The sequence below is a fragment of the Ursus americanus genome, chromosome 13, assembly GCF_024610735.1.
Source record: "Ursus americanus isolate L20-20 chromosome 13, mUrsAme1.1.p, whole genome shotgun sequence".
Classification (NCBI taxonomy): Eukaryota; Metazoa; Chordata; class Mammalia; order Carnivora; family Ursidae; genus Ursus; species Ursus americanus.
In genome coordinates this window covers 62,847,031-62,872,086 of record NC_142139.1, presented here as the reverse complement: position 1 = coordinate 62,872,086, position 25,056 = coordinate 62,847,031, and the positions used below count along the sequence as shown (strand labels likewise).

Genomic DNA, 25,056 nt, shown 5'->3' with positions numbered 1-25,056 from the left:
AAAGAGACCAGATCAAATTCTGCTCAAATTCCAATGTTGAAATTAGTCGTATCATCTTGCCTACCTGCAAAGGGGCTATGACATGCAAGTTCTAGATGGGCAGAGCCACTTTCTAATGTCACTCTACAATAGGGAAGGGAAAACATAATTTTGGTAGGTAGACAACCACTTCTATAACATTGATCCTCCTCCTTCATTGATGCATTTCTAATGCTTTGGTGAAAGAAGTATTTTTGAGCCTTCTTATGGGAAATAGGGAGAGTGAGAGAACAGATTAAGATGATAAATCTTCTCCAACTTCCTAGCTCCCTAAGATTTTGTATCACTTTCTCTTCAGTATAACAAAGGATTTCTGACATGATTGCTTTATTTAATGTGGGCCCTTTTTATTTTTTTAATTTTAATTTTTATATTTAAATTCAATTAATTAACATATAGTGTATTATTAGTTTCAGGGGTAGAGTCAGTGATTCATCAGTTGTATATAACACCTAGTGCTCATTACATCACATGCCCTCCTTAATGCCCATCACCCAGTTAGCCTATCCTTCTCCCCTCTCCCCTCCAGCAACCCTCAGTTTGTTTCCTATGATTTAAAGTCTCTTATGGTTTTTCTCCCTCTTTAATTTCATCATTTTATTTTTCCCTCCCTTCCCCTATGTTCCTCTGTTTTGTTTCTTAAATTCTACATATAAGTGAAATCATATGATGATTGTCTTTCTCTGATTGACTTATATTGCTTAGCATAATACCCTCTAGTTCCATCCATGTTGTTGCGAATGGCAAGATTTCATTTTTTGATGGCTGAGTAATATTCCATTCTATATAAATATCACATCTTCTTTATCCATTCATCTGTCAATGGACATCTAATGTGGCCCCTTTTAAATGTAAGTTTTAATTAACCAACCAAGCAGACTATTAGAGCCACTTCCAAGTGTTAAAATGAATTTATTGAATCCACAATTTTTGGTGTTAACAATATTGAAAAATTTGGCTCAATCTGGTGCTACATTCCTTCCTTCCTGTTTTAGCACCTTTAGACTTCATTTTAACAATATTTTACAACTTTATTCTAATATGTTAGCAAAATTCTGCCACCCTTTTGTTGTTTAATGTCCTCCCAGATCCAATTTTTGTACTTTTTCCTGTGGAATACTGTGAAACTAAACTGTGTTTAGAAACCTGGAGGTCTTGAGAGTTGGTGGGTTGAGTCTGGAAGAAAATTAGCATTTATAAGTTAACTGCCTCATGTGAGGTATTACAGTACTTTCAGTCAGAGGATGGCTGGAATTTTCAGAAAGGAAGGATTTTTCTGCTAACAAGTGAGACTCAGTGGGATATGTGAGGTCAAAATATTCAGACACTGTATTAATCATGCCCCTTTATTGAACCCTCACACACTGAACCACAATCATTCTGTCCTAATCACATCAGACCCAAGCATCAGTTAATTAAAGACACTCCCTACACCCCAGAGCCTGTTGAAATTGTTCAAATTAGCCAATCCCAAGCCTACTTAGCTTGCTTAGCCTGCTTCTCTCATTCCTTCCTGAAAAAACCACAGTAAAGGCTTGTGCCCATTTTCTCCCTTTGCTCTTTCTGCATCTTTACCATCCTGTTGCTTCCCCATGTGGTCCCACATAGCGTGTTGTACCCCCTTCTTCCAACCTGTAATAAACTATCTTTTCAATGACAGTTGTCTCTGATCCATTGACTTCACCATATGTGAATAATGTTGATAATACCTCCATTTAAAAATAGATGCATGTAAATCCACCCTAATATCCTATTTCAATTTTCAGGTTTCCACTCTTCTCCCAGTCCTATTTTATATGAGAGACCTATAGAGGCTGTGAATTCAATTTATACTGTATTAATGCAACCAGTACCATAAGCATGGGGACTTAAATTTGGCTACATTGGCTCTGTAGCAAAAAGAGAGAAGATACTTTTTGTATAGCAGATATAGACACTCTCTGTTTCTTTGACTGTGCCTTAAGCCCAAAACCTAAACCCCCGAGTTTACTAGTATCTTTAAGCTTTATTCTAAGCAGTTAGGTTACCCCCATAGCCTTTGTATTTCTCATTCTATTATAATGGTCAATTGTAACAGCGATTTGGTCTGCTAAAAGCTTGGTTTCAATAGCTAATTCATTCTACGGTACTATAGGTGATAATTAAATGAGTACCTTCCACAGACTACCTGTATCCTATTTTCAAGTGGTAACAAAGGCATCAAGATGAGATATCAAATAAAACCCATATCAGACATCTAATTTTAGACTCCCCAGGACAGCAAAAAACAAAACAAAACAATCCCATAAATGGAACCACACTTTTATTTTATGGCCAGCTGATTTAGACCAAGACACCAAAGCTATTCAATGAGTGAAAAGAAGGTCTTTTCAACTTAATTGGCTGTGTATATGGAAGATATGAATCTTGACCCATATCACATCATACATGGAAATTATTTCAAAATGGATCATAGACCTAAAGGTTAAAGCTGAATAAATAAATATAAGCTAAATAAATAATAAATAAAATTATATATATCTGATAGAAGACACACACTCAATATATAAGCAACAGGGCATGTCTCTCTATGTAATTTATACCTGAATTTGAGGAAAAAGTTACTATTTGAGCTCTTATTTCTTCCATGCAGGATTGGCAAAAACCAGAAAGTTAGACAACATGCTTTGTAATGGAGTCAAAGCAGCCCTCCTCCTGCACACATTCTCTTTCACAGGATCCTTGCTGAATGGCCAGGCTGTTTCAGCTTCTCTGTCAGCCTCTGCCCTGAGCTAAGGGCACAGGATTGTGGCTTCTCAGTCTCTCCCAGCTTCTGCCCTGTGAAGGCCAAGTTGAAGGCCAAGTTGCTGTCACTGCTGCTTCTTTTGTGAAAAAGAGGAAATTCTTATAAACCTACCTTTCTCAGGAACAGCTACCCATCTGCTTGTAGCTGTATTTCCCTGCTTACCAATAGTCAAAATTTCGGGGTAGCTCGGCAGTTTTGGCAAAACAACTACATACTGATTGTCCTCGCTCTCATCTACTGAAATGCTTCTTCACCCACTCTCTAGATTCAGATGGTGTCCAAGCTGTCCTGTTCTGATGCAGCCAATGAAAATCAGCACAGAGAAATTCTTTTCATCCTGTGTTCTTCCCTTTCACTATGTATATGCAGAAAAGATTTCACCTTTTTCGTTTTATTTTGTTGTTGTTGTTCACAGCTCAAGGAATTCCACTTTAGGCAAACTCATGTAAAAACACCCATCTTTTTGAGTACAGCTTTTCCCTCTCTCCTCAAAAATGTGCTGAATTGCCTCAGAAAAAGAATGCCATTTATTACCTCTCGTCTGGTTGGAAAAATTATGTTCATGAGTGATTGCATGAAGGATAGAGGGTCCATCCACTTTCAGATGGTCCAAAATGTAGTCTTGGACTAAGTCAAACTTTTATACAGCTATTTACTAGAACAGTAATTCCTTTGATTTTGTGCTAGACTAATATGTTTATCATTTCCTTTTTTGCTTCAGGTTGTTTCTGATGTTTGCATACAAAGGTGCTTTGACTACTATAATCCATTTAGCTATGTGTTTCTTTCCCACTTCATCTCTAGGACATTTCTACTTCAATGATTTCCCGATCCTGAATCATAGCATTGTTCCACATGATCTCTGGGGGCCCAAAGCTGTATTTAATGGGGCTCTGGGCCAGGTGGTTGCAATGGAAGCAAAAGAAGGTGAAGAGCAGGGTCTTTCTGAAGACCAAATCTGTAGGTCTCAGGGGTTAGCTACAAATGAAAGGAGAGAGAAGAATTGGAATGTTATTTCAAGACCAAAAAAATGGGAAACTGTCTACTCCTTTGAAAAATAAAAGAATCTGTGGAAGGATATCTGTTTATAGGAGAGAAAAGAATAGGATTTCTGTTTCAGAGATCCCTGGTATGCCCCTCTCCATGCAAAGGTGCTCCATCCAAACCTCTGGAGAGACCTCAAGCTGAAATTGGTAACCTGCCTCCAAGTTCCAAGGGAACAATCAGCTGTGTAGTAGGTCCCAGGTATATTATAAGCACTCTTATGGGTATATGACTATTTCAGGCTCAGCTAATAACTATGAGAATCCCTTGCACCCCACCCTCGAACTTACTCCAAAAACTGAGGACACTTGGTTTTGAGGCACTACAGTGTTTAATCACAGGGTTAATAGAAGTATCACAAAATACAGTAACAAGATGGCCCAGGGTGATTGAAGCAAACTGTACCCAGAGTCTGGCTCACGCAGATAGGGCCTTCCTGACAGCGTGGTCTCCGTGTCAATCCATAACAGATAATTAGACACCTTCGTGTACACTCCAGGCTTTTTCTTCTGGCCACAGCCTTCTCCCCAGCTGACAATGCCCAGCTGGTACCATATGCTTTGGTTGTCTTTTTTCTGGCAAACCAGAGGCCCACCACTGTCACCCTAGGAGAGAGAAGTTGTTTGGGAGTGGAAGGGACAATAGCAAATTACTTCTATAGCCTATTGAGATGTGGGCAATGAGATGTGGGCAACTGGCACAAGGCAAAAAGCATTTATAGTGCCTTTTTTTTTATGAGAGGACAATCTGATTAGGCTCCCCTACTACATGACTGTACTCCCAGCCCCATGACTGTCAGACAAAGTGGCACACAATTTGGCCAAAACCAATGGCAATGAATGACAGTTTGATTTAAAAAAATAAATATCCATCATCATCATTATCATCTAGTCACATGTGTTCATTTTGATGTACCAAGGAGTGGTTTTTCTAATCCATTTTGCCTCTAAGCACTTTCGTTGTTTTTCAGAATCAACTCATTTTGGTCTTTATATATTGTTCATAATAGCAAAAAGTAAAAAACAAAAACAAAAATCCATTATGCCTCATAATAGGTCATCGGTTGAATACAGCAAGCACACAAACTGATATATACAAGATGCAAAAGATAAAAAAAGTGAGTCAAAATTTTATATTGTGGTTTAAAACATTAAATTTGAAACAATTTATAAATTTTAAAACATCATGAAAAAGGTTGCCAAATAAGCACGAGTAAGGGGAGTGGACATTATTGACATGAAAATTGAGGAACACACAATCTTTCAATGCCCCCAAATCTTTGGGCCATTTTTTTATTTTAAACTTTTATTATTTAAGTATAGTTGACATACAATGTCATATTAGTTTCAGGTGCACAACATAGTGATTTGATGATTCTATGTATTAGACAATGCCATAAGTGTAGTTCCCCTCTGTCACCATACATTATTAAAACACTATTCGACATATTCCCTATGTCATACTTTTCATCTCTGTGACTTACTTAATTCTATTAAAAATTATGTATCTTCATCAAAGAAAATTAGAAATCTCAGATATGGAAAAAGAACATGAAGAATACCCATAATTATATAAATAAATAAATTTATATGTAATCACACATATGATTGCATATGAAAAGAATATTTCAGGAAAGATAAGGTAACACTGTAAAAATGGTTTCTCTGGGGAGTGAACAGGACAACCAGTGTAAGAGGTAAACTTCCTCTTCATTGTACATCCATCTATAACATTTGAATTTTTCCTCCCATGTACTCAAATAAATGAAAAAAACAACATTTCTAATTCCCGCCATGTAGAGGCAAACCCTTAGTCAATATAATTGTCCACAGCCTTGAGAATGCAAATGTGAGTACATCATTGTTATTTTATAGAAGTAGGATGAGGTGGTACATATTGTTTCAAGCTTACAAAGATTTATTTTTTTAAGTATTAAGTGACACATAAAAAAGTTGAAAAGAAGCACCATTCAATAATATGCCAAAAATCCAAATCCAAAACAAATAAAACAAAGAGGATATGGATTTGATTTTTTTCTAAGACGGATTGTTATCATGAACAAATCGCTGCGCCCATCAACTAACTTTGAACCAAACTGTTCTTTACCAAATTCCTTGAGGTCATTGGAAAATCCCCTGACCTTTCTTTAAAATGAAGAATTACAATCTCTTCCATGGAGATAAGGGGATCTATGGGAAGGATCTCAGGCAGAACATAAGTACAGTTAAGATCTTATATTTCTGAAGCCCAAGATCTCTTGGTTCATTCTCCAGTGGGAGGATTTAGCTGAGAGAACGTGAAAATTTTCTTCAGCATTTAGGGCTTGGCTTTAATGCTGGGATAATAACTACCTTTTCTGCAATATGGCTGTGTGGATAGAAGGAAATGACAGCTGTGAGCCCTGTACTGCCCTGCTATCTGGCAAGCCTGTACGCAATAGTATCTCCAGAATTTCTGTGGCTATTGAACTAGCCGAGTTGTGGCATGACCAGGCTGGACTGATGGATTTGGAGCCCTGTTTCTACTGGAACCCAAAAGATGGCTCCAATCTCAGAAGACAGAGTGCCTTCATTAGAATTTTGGGTCTGTAATTTAACTTGCCAGTGTGTCCTCTATAAGTCTGTCAGCTTCTCTGATCCTCAGTTTCCTCATCTGAAATAAGCCTGCTTCCTAAGGCTAGTTTGCAACCTTTTTGTGTATTTGTGGCAGCGATTTGTACCCTATTAAGCATTGAACAGGAGTAAGAGATGGTGATGGAGAAAATTATATTTATATAATTTACTGTGACCGTCCTCTGCTCTGCACTGTTTTAAGTGCTTTTGTGCATTGACTCACTTAATTTTTACAATAGTCCTAGAAGGTAGGAACTCTTAATATTCCCATTTTACAGATGAGAAAATTTGAAAAACCACAGAGGGAAGTAACAGGCAGTAAGCAGAGGATCTGAGAGGGAAGCTAAGGGAAACTGTACCCCTAACCACTATCCCACACAGTTTCCCTTTGGTTACAGAGGGTGTACCAGGCTGAATAGCATCCCTCCCAAATTCAAGTCTATCTGGAACCTCAGAATGTGAGCTTATTTGGAAATAGGACTTTAGCAAATGTATTTAGTTAAATTAAATGAAGTCCTACTGGATTAGGGTGGGTCCTAATCCAACAACTGAAATCCTTGTAAGAAGAGAAAACAGGAAACACACATACAGGGAGAAGTCCATGTGAAGATGGGGGCAGAAAGTGGAGTGATTCACCTACAAGCTAAGGAATGCCACCAATTGCTGGAAACTACCAGAAGCAGGAAAAAGCAAGGAGGTATCCCCTGCCTAGAGCCTCCAAAGAGAGCAAGGCCCTACCAATGATTTGATTTTGGACTTCCAGACTCCAGAACTATAAGAGAATACATTTCTGTTATTTCAATCCACCCTGTTTGTGGTAATTTGTTACAGTAGCTTTGGGAAACTTATCCAGAGGGGCAAGAGGGGAGCCAATTATCCTGGAAATATTGACCAGCCCTTTGTGGCAGTCTCTCTCCAAGCAAGGGACAAGCTCCTTTACCTGGCAAGCGTCCTTCCCTTCTTGAGAATTCCCAGCACACAGCATGTTCTTGGTGAACAGAGTCAGAAGAGAGGAACATATTTCCCATTTGACCAGGTTGATGTTGACTTTGTTCAGCTGTGGAGATACACTTCGCATAGGAACTGATCCAAAGAAGAAGCAGATAGGGAGAGGACCCTGAGTTCAAAGTGGTCTTTTTGGGTTGAGGTCAAGCTACCACTCACCATCATGTCTTTTCGCCTCAGTGACAAAGGAACTACCGTATGGCTCAGAGAACTACCCAAATTTGGACTTAGTGAGGACGGGGTGGAGAGGTTCAGGAGACTCTCAAGCCCCCAGAGCTCCCCACAACTGGGTATCTATTGGATCTCAGCCTAAGTGTACTCTTCTCACTCTGCACAAGGTGCCAACTCTACAGTCCTAAAAACGTATTTCATGTAAATCTATAAGAAAATAAAGAAAACCCATGATGACAAGTTCTGTCCTGGGACCCATGGCTCATAAAGATGGATTTGAATCATGTCAGAGCCTTTGAGTAATTCACTATCTAAAAGGTGAACCTGACACATAGAAGGTTTATTCCCTAAAGATGAAGATATTTCCCTTTTTGTGTATTGCTGAATTCCCAGAGCCTAGAACACTGCCTGGAACCGGCTCAATGAATATTTGCTGAATGATGCAAGAGGAACTCTAAGAAGGTGGCCTTTTTTGAAATTCATGAAAAACTTCCAATGGTAATTCCCAATGAAGAATTCTAAAACAGTTCTGAGCTTTGGGGCCATGTGGGAATGAATGTATTGTCATTTGTGTGCCTACTTAGAAGAAAGGCACTGAGTGGAATTTTTTTTCTGTTCTTTAGATTTTGGAGTAAGACACATTTACCAAGAATAATGACAAAAGGGCACCATTTTATGAGTTGGCTGAGCAAAGTGGTGGGTGTAGGTTACAGGTTGACTCTATAAGGACAAATTTATATTCAGTCTATCCCCTTCTCCTTGGTCCGAATCTGTGGTTTTCAAATATTTGGGCCACCAAGCTTTTGTTACAAGGGAGCAGAACTGACACCATCAGTTGGAACAGAGCTTCTCTGCTGACATTAATGTGCACTTCTTGGAGCCTAGTGCATTTTGCCACCGATTTGCCCATCAATATGTCCCTCAAAATTCCTCCAAGTCACCCTTGGACTCTGAACACTTCTTCCTGGGTTATCACTGAGGCCCTGTTTAGGGTTTGGTTCTATAATATGGACATAAAATTTGCTACAAGAGTCCAGGAAGGCCAAGGAAGGATGATTCACATGTGGACTGAGGCTAAGGTTCATCATGGGTCTTTAAATGAGAACCTGAAGTTTCCAAATCCACCAGGTGGACTTCCCAGAGCTAGCAGAGTCTCCAGAGTTTACTTTCTCATTGTAAACATCAACCAGGGTGCCACCCACCACTGGGTTGGGTTATAATAACTCACTGGTAATACCCCATCCAGTCACCCAGCAGTTTCTCCATCTGTCTATGTCAGTGACCTCTGAAAGGCAGATGGGTACTTTCGTGGCATCCAACTTAAATGGAGATTTGAGCAAGAGCAAAGCAATGTCATTATCCAAGAACCAGCTGTCAAAATAAGGGTGAGTAATTAGCTTGTCCACTTTCATCCTCAAGTTCTTGGTGCCAACTCTTCTTTCACCATGTATAATCTCCAAGCCAGATCTTATGTCAAAACAAAAGAAGGAGAAAAAAAGGTAAGTTGTGGAAGGGCAAAAAAGGTGGGCCTTGAGAGAAAATAATTCCATTAGTGTGAGACTATGATCCTGAGAGCCGGAGGGATGCAGGCATCTGGAGCCATGGAGTTGGGCCCTGACTTGGCAGGAGAAGACAGACCTGAGTTCCAGTCTTGCCCTGTTGCCAACCAGCTTTTGCCTTGATGGTCTCTTGGGCAAATTCACTTGTAAATTTTATTAACAAATGTCTGAAAGTCATGCTATGCACAAGTCATTGAGGGACTTGATCTTGATTTGCAAGAAGGGGTGGACTAGCTACTAACAAACACCTGGGAAGTTTCTCAAAAAATATTGATGTATGGACTTGGTGCTAAGACAGCACCTCAGGAGCTTCTGTCATGCAGCCAGGCCTGGTGCCCTGCTCTTGGTCCCAATCCCTTCTAGGGTTCTCTGACTCTGTGGTCACTGTCAGCTTACTTACTCCCCAAGTAATAATAGCAAATGCTTAGGAAAGTATTTCCAAGGGTTTGGACCAGGACCACATGCACTTGGCAAAATGCTGAGAAGTCCAAAGAACATTTGTTCTGCCATTTGGGTTCCATGAAGTAAGACATAAAACATCCTATGAGGAGAACAGTGTCTATACCACCTGCAAAGTGTGATATTCAATCACACAGGCATATATTTAGCCTCCTGGTACGTGGTTTTGTGACTGACAAACCTGCGTGGAGGTTCCAGGAGAATAATAAGCATGTAAGGACAAATATTCTACCTATATTCTACAAATATTCTCAAATATTTGGTTTTAACATTGGTTAAAAAAATCTGTTTGAAATACTTACTTACTTTTGTTTATGAAGCAATGAGCCGCAGTTAAAATCCACCACCTGCTGAGGATCGATCCTCCACAGAGATGTTTCCCAAAGTAAAGAATACTCACCTGCCATGGAAAATCTAAAATGTCTGCAGGTTCCCCACCTATGATTTCCAAAGTTTCTGACTTCTCAGGTTTGCTACTTTGTCTTTGGCCACATGTCACTAAAAGCAAAAAGAAGGAAGAGGGACAAGAGAACCAGGGCCCAACAGTCAAGGTTGGTTGGCTTGGAAGAAACTTAAGTATAATGCCCCCTTCTTCTTGCCTCCCCAGCACACAGATAGCAGTGGCTTAGCCAGGTTAACACCAGGTGGGAGATCCATCAAACAAGAATGATGCTTCCTAATGCCTCTGAAAACCATCAAGTTGTAATAATATGCTTACAGGGAACAATGGCTTTTTCCTTCACCATAGTTTTGCTTTTTGGAAGGGTCTCCCTCTGAGGGCTTGTGGAAAGGGAGACACAACCACAAACCCTGGAGATGGATCTGGTTATTGCCTCTCAGTAAGGAAGCCCAAATGGGAATATTCATTTATTTGAGATTAGGCCTCAGTGTCCTCTGAAAAATACGGCCATGGTATGGTGTCTTGGCATAGACCGTAAAATCCTTCTCCTTAGCTCTGGACTCATATTATCAACTTCTATACCTTGATGGCACAGACACCAGAAATTCTACAGGCAAAGGGAAACTGATCAGCCCCTCCCTTCCTAACTGATAGCTCTCCTGCATTTCTTATTGTGAGTAGTGGCACCGTTTTTCACTGAATTTTATTCTGGGGATTCCAATTGCACCTTTAAAGGAATAAAAATTTTGGTATTTCCTATGTGATACAATTGTTTTGAGATTTGTTGGTGTCTTTCAAATGTCATTTGATAATGAGAAAAATAAATATCATAAAATCTAAAATGTTGAGTGCTAAGTACTTGCCAGGCACCATCCCATTTTGCATAAAACAATTTAATTCTCATGTAAACTCCATGAGATAAGTGAAATTATTACTGGCCCATTTTAAAGGTGAGCCAATAAGGCAAGTTTAAGGGTTAGGACATCTGGCCAAGACCCAAAAGCTAATATACAACTGAGCTTAGTTTTGAACCTAGGCAGTTTGGCTCCAGAGTCTTTTTTTTTTTTTTTTAAAGATTTTATTTATTTATTTAACAGAGACAGCCAGCGAGAGAGGGAACACAAGCAGGGGGAGTGGGAGAGAAAGAAGCAGGCTCCTAGCAGAGGAGCCTGATGTGGGGCTCGATCCCAGAACGCTGGGATCACGCCCTGAGCCGAAGGCAGACGCTTAATGACTGCGCCACCCAGGCGCCCCTAGCTCCAGAGTCTTTTCATTACCACTAGGCAAACTGTCTTCTAAGTGTTAACCATGCTTATGCATGGGGAGAAAAAACAATGACATTCAAAAATTTGCACAGGCAAGTATAATATGAAAAGTGTATCTATTCAAACCATCTCCACATGGCACATCACTACCATCCATGTTACCATCACCAAATATCACCATAGCCATACAACCCCACCACTACATATCCCCACCACATGTCCCCACATCACAAGTCACCACACCACACAACCTTGCCACGGCACAACATACAACCTCACCACCATATGTCCCCACCACGTCACCCTTATCACACCACTCATTACTACCACATTTTCCACATCCAATGCATGTCACCACCACTGCCAATCACCAGCACTGCTACTGCTTATCTCTGCCTTTGGGTTTCTGTCCTCCAACTTTCCTGGCCCTTCAGCTCCCCAGAGTACCTTGCTCCTTCCTATCTCAGGGCTTTTCCACATGCCTCTGCCAGAAAGATAGGCTCTTCCCTCATCCGTCTTGCTCCTCTTTGCCTGTTTAATTCCTGTGTATTCCTCACATTTTAGCTCAATTATAAAGTCCTTTTAGAAATCTTCCTTGCCTTTCAAGATTACATAAGCTACCCTCAGTATAACTTTTTTTTCTGACATGCTACCTTCCACTTAGAACACTAACAACAGAAATTAAATATTTGTGAAACTGCTAAAGTCTATTTCCTCCATTAAATTCTAATCTCTATGAAGGCAGAAGCCATGTTTTGCTAATTTTCATATCCCCATTATCTGACTTAGAGACTGGTACATGGTGGAAACCCAATACATACTTATGAATAAATGAATGGATGGATGGGCGGGGTGGGCAGCAAATGTCTTAATATCAGTGCCAAAATCCTTGACCCACTAATGACCTGGACAGGTGATCAGGAATTGAGGGTCCTTAATTTCAAAATGCTGTCTCCCCCATACCTACAGAGTCAGCTGTCCTTTGAGTTCCTAAATCAGAAAGCCTTGGGCAGGGGGAGAGTAAGTGACCCATAGAGGTGTCATTTCATCTGAAGATGCAAAGAGAGAATAAGGAGCTGGTGCCCAGGAATATCTGCCTCACCCACATTGCTCCTGTCAGGGGAGACATTTTGGCACTCCCAGTGGAACACCACACACAACAAGGACCCTGCACCCCAATCTCCAATGGAAATGTTGAGTTTTCAGGGAAAACAAGGAAATCTTGGAATTAATCTACATTAAAGCAAAGTTGGATCTCTGGGAAATTTTCTAAATATTTAAATAGAATAATGATTTGTGAAAGTTTAAACAAAATTACTGATGATTAGGAGTCAGATTGGATTCACAGTTAAAAATCCCTAATATGTCAGTCTTTTCATGACATAATAACTACTACTTATTGAGCACTTACTATGAGTCAGCTTCTGCATTGTGCGTGTGTATGAGACATTTAATATTCCCAGCAAACCTCTAAGATATGTTTTATTATTCCCATTTTATAGATGAAAAAATAATCTCTGAGACATAATGTGATTGCCCATGATCATTTAGCTTGTATGAGCAGATGGGGATTTTTCAGTCAGGTGTGTCTGGTTCTGAAGTCTAATTATCTATTCTTCTTGCCTGTACCTTTCATGGTACATCTATATTTCAACAAAGTCTCTGCTCTATTCTTTGAGAATCTTATATGGCTAAAATGATGGTATGTGGTTTGATGATTGCTCTCTAAGGTGAACATCAAACAGGTTGAAACATTATATCCAAAGCATTGATCTTCAACTCTGTGTGTACCTGCAATTCTGGAGTGAAGTGGAGAAATATTTCACCTGGAGAGCTAAGTCTGATTGTGGGGCAGTGGCTATCCGCAGTCCTCTATGTAAAACAAGTTCCAAGGTGCATCTAAGGTCAACAGAAGAAAGCACTATGATCTATCAGTAGTTTTTGCTGAAGGTCTGGGGGTGTTGGATTGGCAGTAGGATACCAAACCAGGCTAGTGCTAATAGATGACTTTAAAATTTAAATGGGTAAAAAGTCATCTTAAACTTGGGGAAGAAGTACATAATAATGCATGGAATAAAACTGAGCAAGAACTAATATTACAGATTACAGAATTGAGATTGAAAATTATCTGGCCAGATCTGAATCCTGGGCATGAACCATCAATATCAAACTCAATAACAAATAGACGTAAAGTCTTGCAACTCTGGATAGAAAAATAATAGATCTAAAGCTCTAGATTGTGAAGGGAGCTTGGAGGTTTTCATATGAAAATATCAACCATTAGATGCTGACAACATAACGTCACTGCTAAGCTCTCTACCTCACAGATGGCAGCATTGAATGGTTGCCAGTCTGGAGCCACACAGGTAAAATTGACATTAACAAGTGGAGTATATTCAGAGGTGAGTGGCCAACAAAAGAAGCCTTGTAAGAAACATGAAAGGAAAGAAGACTCAGATGGGCCTTCAGACTCATGTAGGATTTTCTTAAAGATGAGGCATCAGGGTTGTTCAGATCCACCATCAGTGCGTGGAAACTACAGGGTGGTATGAAAAAATCTTACATAAGTATCTGCCATATTGTTATATTCCACTTTGTTGGCATTTGTACAGAATTGAGGCTGATCTGGACAATCTGAGAGACCTGGAATGTGAAATTCAGGAGAGTCCCTGGGAGCCCAATTGTATATTCTTTGTATTAAATATTTATCTATTCTTTGTGGAATTTCTCTACAGTGGAACAGGCTACCTGTAGAGTCTTTAGTTTCCTCACTTGTGATGAGCACCAGGTGTTGTATGGAAGTGATGAATCACTATATTGTACACACCTGAAGCTAATATTACACTGTATGCTAACTAACTGGATTTTAAATAAAAACTTTATTTTTTTAATAATTTTTATTTTGTTGTATTAGTCACCATACAGTACATCCCCAGTTTTTGATGCAATACACTTTTAAAATGAGGGGATTTAATAAAATTATCTCTCAGGTTTTTTTCCTGTTCTAAAACACTGCATTTTTACAGTTCAAAATGGTGAGAGGGAAATATTTTTACTTGAATTATATTAATGTAAAATGTCATCTTTATTTAAATTCTTATATGTAAAATATATATTTTAGCTTCTTTATTCTTAATTTTTCCTTAAGAGGTATATTATTTCAATTACAACAGTTTAAATGCTTTATTGATATTGATGTCAGGCTGCCAATCATCACACATACTGAAATGTCCATGTATTTACATGAAAAGTTTCATGCAAGTATAGTAATTTTTCATATTTTCATATGCTAATGGCTCAACTTTGTTGAAAATTACATAGAACTAGGGCTGACTTGAAAAATGTGGTTGCAAGTTTTAGGAGAGCCCCTGGGAGCCTAAGGGGCTCTATTTTCTGTTGATAGAGAACCAAATTAATTTTTGGGTCTGTCAACACCACAGAGCAAAATTCCTGGGGGGGGTTCAGAGATGTCCCTTTCCAAGTCCCACCTGAATGAAATCACTTCAGACTCTAGATTTTTCCTTAGTGACTGATTGATCCAGACCCAGGGATGTGACCAAGAAGGTTAAGGTACGAAGGTCTCATTTCAGCTTTTTAGTCCAAAGTGGTTTCTCCTTGCCCATATTATCAAGATGTCTCAGAAAAATGGCCTTTCTCTGAAAGATTCTACTGATATGTTGGTGACTATGAGAGAAAGAGAAGAATGACTAGAGAGATAGAACTCAAGTGTGCAGAAGGCACTGTGGTCTCAGCATGAAAAGTCCCTGGCTCTGTCCTAGCTAGCCCGGCACCTGGTGAAGAGAGAAGGAGGTGGGGTTTGGAGTCAGAAGTCCTGAGTTGACCACATTGTTTGCTGGCTGTATGACTTGGAGCCAATAATTTAACATCTGTAAGCTTCAGTGTCCTCATCTTTAACACAAATGTAAGTATTAACACAAATATAAGTATTAACACAATCTGTTGCTGTGTTAATGCAACATTTCATGTAACATTGATTTAGAGGGATGGCATTTGGCTTCACTCTAGTCTGGATCAAGGAGAAAGACGTCTGAGTTTTGCCTAAGTCCCTCAGTGAAATCTGGGGTCATCTCTGGGCAAAATTTTAGTGGGAGAATGCACTTGCTGGTTGTCTTTCTACATCAATGGCCATACTTAACGCTCTTCTGCTGAATCCTCCTGCCCTTCCAAAACCTTCAATCCTCAAACCACTTCTCTTTCTCTCCACTTTAATTAGGGTATCTCCTCCCAGCCATAACTTTGAATATCATCTTTATACAGAAGATCTCACATTTGACCTCTCAGACCTCTTCACTCAGCCCTCAACTCTTTTAATCAACTGCCGTACTCAGTATTTCACAAGAATGTTTAAGAGGCACTTCAAACTTAATGTGGCCCAAATGGAACGATCAACTTACCTGACCCCAGTCTGAATCGGCTTTCCTATAAGCTGTCCACAGTTCATATAAATGGTACCTATATGCATCTGTTTGCTTAGGCAAGAATAGCAACTGGGAGTTATACTTGACTCCTCCTCTTCTTTGCCTCCTGCATCCAATGCATCAGCCAGTCCAGCCAGCATTATCAAAAGATATCCAGAAACCAACCACTTCCCTCCATGCCTGTTTCTATAAACGCATCCAGGCCATCATCATCCCTTCATGCTCATTTGCTCTTGCCCTTGCACACTCTATCCTCTGCAGCAGCCAGTGTCTTTTCCTCAAGTACCTTTCATTTCTCACTCTCCTGTTTAGACTCTCTGATGGCTTCCCATTGTAACCAGAATAAAATCCAAAGTCCTCACTGCACCTTTATGAGGCTCAGCATGATCTGGGCCCCACTGGCCCCCCTGAGATCATCTTTCTTCAGTGTCCCCTTCCCGTTCACTCTACCCCAGCAACACCAGTCTGTGTGCCTCCAAAACATACTGAGCTCATTCACTGCCCAGGGCCTTTGCTCTTGCTGTCACATCTGCCTGAAAATATGTCTCCTTCTTATCAGATGGATCTCAAAGCCTTCCTGAAGTTTCCTGAAAGCCTTCCTGAGACCACCTACTAGTAGAGTCTCAACAACCACCTACAGATCTTCCATCATATAAGCCTATTTTCATGCTTTATACCATTTAATAGGGACTGAAATTAACTTATTTACTCATTTTATATGTTTAATACATCCTTCCCCTCATTAGATAGTAAAACTGCATGAATATAGGAAACGAATATATCATTCTCTGTTATAAACCGACTCCTAAAACAATTCCTGGAACATGGTAGAGGTTTAATATTTGTCAACCAACAACTGGCTGAACATAACATGTCTCCAGAAATTCTCAGGACCCAGGGAGAATCCGTAGTAGCTATTCATGCACTGTCTTTATTATAGTTAAAGCATGTTACTGTTTTGCATTAGGCCAGTAAGTCTCCACATGATCCTTCAGAATGTTTTCAAAGAGAAGTAGCCTTACTTATGGCCTTGAAGCTGCAAGAATGTGACTAGTTGCATCTCCAGCTTGATGGCTGGTTACCCCTCTCAAACAGTTTTCTTACATCAGCCATTCATTATGGAAAACTCTGGGACCTAACATAGACATAAAATACACACACACACACACACACACACACACACACACACACACACACACAAACAAACACACACACCAGGCTTCTCCACACGTAACTTTAAAGTTGAAGGTGTTGTAGGAGCAATGATCTGAAAGTCTGGTCCAGGTGCCCCCTTAGTCACCTAAGGGTCTTATTAAAAGTGCAGTTCCCTGGATCTCACTCAGAACTGTGGAATCAGCATCCTAGAACTTGACCTTTTGAACAAGTTCCCCAGGTGATTCTCCTGCACCCCAAAGAACAAGGGCCCCAGTGAGGCACAGACACAAGAACACCATGAGACACCTACATGCTAGGGAACTTTGTGGCCAGGGCAGCAGCAGGGTGACCAGCAGCAGAAGCACCACTCTTCCATCCCTCCATCCTTGCATTGGCTCTGGTATTTACTCAAGTCAGTGGAGAGCCTTCAGTTGAGACTGTGCAGATTCAATTCAGAGGGACCAAGTCTGGGTTTTGCTCTCTGTGCCTACTGTCCCACAGCTTGACCATCAAGTCACAATAGGGCACTGGGTGGAGCAGTTATGGTCCAGACAAGGCAACCAAGTGGCATACTGCACCCAGGATCTGATTATTTCCATGAGCTAATCCTCTGGGATGTGGAGGTCATGTGGAACTGGGGGCCAGAGACAGGAGAGTAGGAGGCTTCCACACCAGTTGGGATCCTGTAAACTGAGACATCTCAGATTCACTAATGTATCAGGACAAAAGAGCTGAAGCCACTCCCCAGGAGGAAGGATCCAAGGCTTCTGGTCCAAACAGCTCAGGTGATACAGCAGAGCAAGGATAGCTTCAGACTCCGAAAGAAGAGAACTCATATCAGCAGGGGGACCTTAGGGGAGCTACTGAACTTCAAGCCTCAGATTACTCATCTGCACAATGGAGATAACAATAATATATCATTATATTGTTGGGAGGACTAATGAGATAATGTGTGCATCCTAGCACAGGACCTGGCAAATACCAAGCCCATGATTTTAATTCTCTACTAATATCATCTCTACTAATGTTTTCTCTCTACTAACTGAATCTCTATGGGCTTTGGCAAAGGAAGATACATTGACCAGCAGTGTCTAAAACAAGACATGCATAAAGTACAGCTCCATGCAGGGTGGCTTTCGTTGATGCAGTTCATTTGTTCAATAGGTTAGTTAGCATTTTGTGCGGCACTTTCTACATGTCAGGCTTGGGGGATGATGGAACGATGAACAATATTTTTCTCTGCCTCCTAGAAGCTCATACCCATCTGGGAGAGACACGTGACCAAAGACATCTACAGTACAGTGGAGTAAGGGTATCACTGTGAACTGTAGAGAGGCACCCAAGCCACTCTAGGAGGAGCATGTGTATGTGGTGGGTGGCGGAAAGAGGCTAATAGGGAAGATTCTCTAGAGAAAACAAGCTCTGTCTGGGCTGAGTCAGTCTACAAAGAGAAATGGTATTAGGGAAGGACAGACAGGCATTTGTTATGGATTGAATGGTATCCTTCCAAAATTCATCTTTTGAAGTCCAAAACCATAGTACCTCAGATTGTGACCTTATTTGGAAATAGGGTTGTTGTAGATACAATTAGTTAAGATGAGGTCTTCCTGGAGCAGGGTTGGCCCCTAATTCAGTATCATTGGTGTCCTTATAAAAAGGGAAAATTTGGATACACATACACACACAGGGAGAATGCCATTTGAAGATTAGAGTTATGCTGCCACAAGCCAAGGAACTACCCAAAGCTAGGAGAGAGGCCTGGAACAGAATCCCTCCCTAGTGCTTTGAAGGAAGCATGGCTTCCTGACACCTTGATTTTGGACTTCCAGCCTCCAGAACTCCAAATAAATTTCTGTTGTTCTAAACTACCCAGTTTCTGGTGGTTTGTTACAGGAGTCTCAGGAAACTAATAATGTCATTCTAGACGGGCAGAAAACATGTGCAAAAATACCAAGGTGTGTGGGAACTACAGGAACTTTATTTTTTTAAAAGATTTATCTATTTATTTTTTAATTTTTTAAAGATTTTGTTTATTTATTTGAAGGGGGGAGAGGAGCAGAGGGAGAAGGAGAAGCAGGCTTCCCACTGAGCAGGGAGCCTGATGTGGGGCTTGATCCCCGGACCCTGAACCACCCGAGCACCCCAAGATTTATCTATTTATTTTAGAGAGAGAGCATGAGCAAGGAGGGGCAGACAGGGAAGGAGAGAAAATCCCAAGAAGACTCCGTGCTGAGTGCAGAGCCCAACGCAGGGCTTGATCTTGGGATGCTGCGATCACTGCCTGAGCTGAGACCAAGAGCCAGAAGCTTAACAGAGTGTGCCACCCGGGAGCACCCTACAGGAACTTTTAAGTCAAACCATGTATAATTGCTGTTTTAGTAGCTCCAAAATAGTCTTAATATTGGCAATTTCAAATGGTCCACTTGAATATTGAGCTGGAATAATGTACGAGTTTGAGCAGGAGACAGAGGTCAACTTATTGAATAAAGCTCAAATCTGAATAAACAGTCTTCCCTACTATGCAACCACTGAATAATTCTCACAAGAAATCGCCATGTATGTGACAGATATGTGGGGAGCAAGGATTATTACTAAAGATTGGCAAGGAGCTGTAGATGTAAACATTCTCCAAAATTCTATACATAATGGATTTCCACTTCAGGGGAAATGACTATGGACATTTTCCTTTCCCTGGCTGTCTTGAGGCTTTAAAATTTATCTTTAAAACTCTTGGAAATATCCCGTCAGGATAAGCAAAAGGCAGACGAAATATTAGGAAGTTAGTTCATGTTATTGGGTATAGACTTAGCATTTACCATACTTCTCATAGCTATAAGCAAAGCATCAGAATTCACCCACTTAGCTCATTTTTTCTATGCCAGGAGGGGGCCTGAAATGGGAGAGAAAGTTTCCTCACTGCTGTTCTTTGGAAAACAGCATGAAGTTGAGTTTCATTGAGGCTATAAATGTTTGCATCCTTTAGGTCACTGGAGAGCATGTGCATATGAGGTGGAACAGGGCAGAGATAAAGAATTCCCAGTGTCACCCACAATCCTGCTTAGCTTAACCACATTGTTTCCATGGCTGGCCCCAGAGTCCATAACAAGAAAACATTTGCAAACAGCATTTGCATTATCTTCACTCAGACCCCAAAGCATCCCCAAATCTCCCAGAACATCAGTAGACGAATTCACACTTTTATTAAAACACCATGGTATGAAGACATGTGTCCACACTGAAATCTCACAATGTTTAGAGTGGCTTTATTCATAATTGCTAAACATGGGTAACACCCTACATGTCCATCATTAGGTGAATAGATAAACAAACTGTGGTCCAGACAACAGCGCTACTATTCAGCAATAAAAAAGAACAAGCTCTAGATACATGCAGCAGCATGAATCTCAGATGCATGATGCTAAGTTGAAGAAGCCAGACACAAGCAACTGCACTCTGTGAGATGCCCTTTAGGTGGCATTCTGGAAAAGACAAACAGGCACGGAGAACACATCAGTTGTTGCCAGGGACTGGGGTTTGGGGAAGGGGATGGGTTACCAGGTGCAAGGGGAACTTTTTTGGGGAGGATGGGAAGTTTCTATGTCTGGATTGTGGTGGTGGTTACACAGCCCTTTGTATTTGTCAAGATTCATAATACTGTACACCTTTAAAAGGTGAAGTTACTAAATAAAGATAAATTATGTCTTATAAATGAGACTTTTAAAAAATTGCCTTAACACTTTGTGCTCTTCAAAAAGCCGCTGATGTGAACCATAAAAGAATTGCCCAGTTTTTTGAAAGTCTTTTTGCTGTGACTTCAAGGGCCAACCTTGTAGGGAAAAATGATTTTTTAATACTGTCTTAGTCCGCTCAGGCTACCATTAACAAAATGCCACAGACTGGGTAGTCAACAGAAATTTATTTTCTCACAGTTCTGGAGGCTGGAAGTCCGAGATAAGGTGCCAGATTATTCGGTTCTTCCAGGCTTGCACATGACCAACTTCTCACTGTGTCCTCACATGGCTTTCCACAGTGAGTGTTCATGGAGGGAGGGAGAGATTCAGAGAGATAGAGAGCGAGCATGAGAGCAGGAGCACACACTCTGGCCTCTCATAAAAACACTAATCCTACAGCATCAAGGCCCCACCCTTATGACTTCATTTAACCTTAATTACTTCTTTATTATTGTAATTACTAGCCTTTCTTATTGGGCCCCATCACCAAATACAGCCACCCTGGCAGCCAGGGCTCCCGCATATACATTTTTGGACCATAACACCCAGTAGACAGGACACTCTGGTGCCCCCGAGGCCACAGTTCCCATCGGGGTTCTTTTTTTTTTATATAATCATATTTTTTATTATATTATGTTAGTCACCATACAGGGCATCCCTGGTTTTTGATGTAAAGTTCCATGATTCATTAGTTGTGTATAACACCCAGTGCACCATGCAATACGTGCCCTCCTTAATACCCATCATCAGCCTATCCCATTCCCCCACCCCCTCCCCTTGAAGCCCTCAGTTTGTTCCTCAGAGTCCATAGTCTCTCATGCTTCATTCCCCTTTCTGATTACCCCCCCTTTCTTTATCCCTTTCTTCTCCTACTGATCTTCCTACTTCTTATGTTCCATAGATGAGAGAAACCATATGATAATTGTCTTTCTCTGCTTGACTTACTTCACTTAGCATTATCTCCTCCAGTGCCGTCCATGTTGCAGCAAATGTTGAGAAATCATTCTTTTTGATAGCTGAGTAATATTCCATTGTATATATGGACCACATCTTCTTAATCCAGTCATCTGTTGAAGGGCATCTCGGTTCCTTCCACGATTAAGCTATTGTGGACAATGCTGCTATGAACATTGGGGTGCATATGGCCCTTCTCTTCACTACGTCTGTATCTTTGGGGTAAATACCCAGTAGCGCAATGGCTGGATCATAGGGTAGCTCAATTTTTAACTTTTTAAGGGACCTCCACACTGTTTTCCAGAGTGGCTGTACCAACTTGCATTCCCATCGGGGTTCATGCTCAGGTACTGCTGGTGGTAACCCTCCACGTAGTAGAAAGTCTATCCCTCCTGGATGTCGCTCGTGATCGGGCCATAGCTGTGCTGCGAAAGAACCTGTGGATAGAAAGGCACCATGAGGACAGTGTGCCAGGCAGAGAGGGTCTGAAGGATCGGGATGGGAGGTCCAGCCATGAGGGAGGAAGACACGGGTGGCTTGGGGTGTGCAGTGGGTTCTTATGGACGCGGGCTCTGCCGCTTCCCAGCTGGGTTATTCTGGGCAAGCTCCTACCGCCCGGTGCCTCAGGTGACTGGGGCCTGAAATCCAGGTTCCGGACTCTGTAATTTGCACTCTCGGAGCGGGCTGGGAGCCCTGCTTTAGGGCCTGTGGGTCTGTGTGGAAGGAGCTCCAGGGCTTCCCAGGGGAAACAGCACGGCCCTGTGGCTCCCTGGCTGCCCTGGGAAGAATGGGCCTCCCTGAGGACACTGGAGTAGGGCTGCGATAGGAGGGGATGGAGGGGCAGGAGCAGGATGGGACAGGGAGGGCTGTGGCCCAGCCCAGTGCTGTCCCCTCTGCTGCCACCTCAGAACAGGCCCCCTGCCCACTCACAGGCGGCACTGAGGAACCCCTACTCACTGAGCACGGGCCCTGCCAGCATGCCTTGGAGAGCAGAGGGTCATCTGGGTCCATGCTCTGCCACTCCAGACCCGGGAGCCTGGGGACGTGGCCTGAGGGCCTTTGTGGGCTCATCACCGCCCTTTGTGACCTAGTTTAAGGCCTGATGGCATCTGCTGCCAGGGAAAGAAACAGACACGTAAACACAAGTGGGGGAGGAGAGCAGAGCTATTTGGGGCAGGAGACAGATTAAGAAATAGACATTGTTCCCCATGGATCTTAGCCCGTTCCCTTTCCCTTTTGGATTTCAGCTGTGCCCTAATTTTTTCTTGTTGCAGGCTGCTCGGAGCATTTGGGCACAAGGCTACAGAGACTTGACCCTGGGTTTACGGATTCCATTTTTCCATGAGGGAACTGCCTGTTTGCTGATAGCTCATTGGTCTGTTGGAGATGTCCTCGCATCTGTCAAGAAGGGTGGGTGAAGTCTTTGTGTTCCCCATTGTCCGGCAGCTGTTCCTGCTACTGAGCGCTGCCCTAACTCTGAATTTCCATCCAGCCCTCTGATGGCTCTAAAAGTGCTGGCCCAGCTATGAAGGGAGATAACCCTGAGTGTATCAATTAGGGAAAGTCCAAGGAAACAGGAATTCTACTCAGAAAGTTCAAATGAAACTACTTCAGTGAAGGGACTAAGAATGAGTTATGGGCATCATAAAAGGACCCACATATAAAAGGCATTTAAGAGACAGGTAACAGGAAGTCACAGGGACAAGGAGAGAGAGTATACTTACTGGAATCCAGTGAGAATAGTAGGTGTGGAGGAGGGGGACCAAGCAGGCACTGAGTCAAGGATGGTCTCTGCCACTGGCAGCACAATGTCTCAGTGGGAAGGGACAGGGAGGAAATATCCACAACCCCCTCACGTGCTGCCTATACCTTCTGTCAGTATCAGTATATCCCACTGCTGAGGGCAAGCCAAATGACATCTAGGATCCCAGGTGACTCAGGCCCTAGGAGCCAGCCTACCTGGACCCAGGGAAGGACAGACAATATATCTGCAGTAGGGAAATGGGGGACAAATGGAAAATAGCTATATGGAATCATCTAGTGCTTGACCCCAGAGAACAGAATTGAAAGCTGTAAGGCATTCTTATTTTAGGGTTGATAAAGATATCAAGCTACTCATTAAGCTTTTTCATGTACTGTACACTGTGCTCAGGGCTTTGCCAGTGTTATCTCATTTAACCCTCATAGTAATTGTCTGAGAAGATGACTCTTGTTTTCCACATTCAGTGGACCAATATACCAAATACTGTATGGTGATATTTGGCATCATCTCTGCCTTTCTAAACTTCCCTAAAAATTATAGAGGCTGAAAGCTTGGAGTGACATTTCTGAGAATCCCAGCAGCCTTCAAATTTGGATCCTTAGCCAAGTTTCAGGGGACAGAGAACAGGGAGAAACCATTATTTTCCCATAGCAGCTGTGTGCAGGCATGCAGATTTTAGCAGATGACAGTTGTGAGGTTCTTGCCATTACCTTTGAATATCCTCCTGCAAATGGACACTCTAATGCTGAGGAGAAGAGTAAGATCATTAACAGTGGGTTCCCATGATTTTTGAAGTTTGCTAAGCTCTGGAAAGCAAGCAACTATTTTTTCTGACTTTTGTGCTCAAGCCCTTTTAATAGCTCTGTAAGCATCTGTTTCTATGTCTTAAATCCCTTTCTGCTTGAGATACATCGTGTTTTCTGTTATCCTGACAGAATATTGATGGATGCAGTATTTGGGACTAAAAGTAGTTCCAGGAAGTTCAACCACAAAGATGGGAATCTATTTGTTGTCAGGCCTGGTTTGATTTAAAGACAATAATGACCTTGTCACTAGCAGAAAATGGGATTCTGGGAGTCCATGGTATGCAATGTCAAAACAGCTTCTCAAATTATTACTTGTCATTCTTGGAATCAGTTACCTAGTAAGAAAGACTAGGTGGTCTTTTTCTTTTTTTGCAATAGAATACTGTGGTGGAAGAGACAAATACTAGGGCTACTGTAATGGACAACTTACAGAAAACAACAAACCCAACACTCTTGGGGCTTTTCAACTCAAAGGTATTATCCAAGGGGCAGAGAAGCTTCTAGAATTGCACTAATCTGCATGCCTGCACACAGCTGCTATGGGAAAATAATGGTTTGTATTGTATCAAAAATCCAACCCAGAGTAGGTCCTTTAGGTGGCAGAATTACAACATAACTTGAATTCACAACTTCTTTAGATGCTCACATAAAGTGACTAATTGGGAAGGAAGATGACCAAGAAATTTGCAATGGCGTATTTGGATGGATTAAGATAAGTCAGTGTACTTTAAAACCCCAAATCCCACTGAGCTTGCCTTCCTGTCAGAGGCAGCCCTCTACCTCTTTCTCGAAGGCCCATCTTCCCTTGCTTGAAAACTTTAATGACTTAGCTGAAATAATTACTTTCCCAGGCGATGCTGATTCTCTCCA

The 25,056-nt window shown here is 41.5% G+C and overlaps 1 protein-coding gene across 1 annotated transcript; it reads right to left on the bottom strand.

The window, feature by feature from the left end:
• Positions 1-4,203: 4,203 nt before the first annotated feature.
• Positions 4,204-17,325, bottom strand: LOC148109108 (serine protease 52-like). The gene is made up of 5 exons (XM_087866361.1): positions 17,244-17,325; positions 9,977-10,172; positions 8,885-9,123; positions 7,421-7,563; positions 4,204-4,473 (listed from the first exon to the last, which is right to left on the bottom strand). Exons 1-5 carry the CDS (start codon positions 17,323-17,325, stop codon positions 4,204-4,206), a joined length of 930 nt encoding a protein of 309 aa, XP_087722487.1.
• Positions 17,326-25,056: the final 7,731 nt, after the last annotated feature.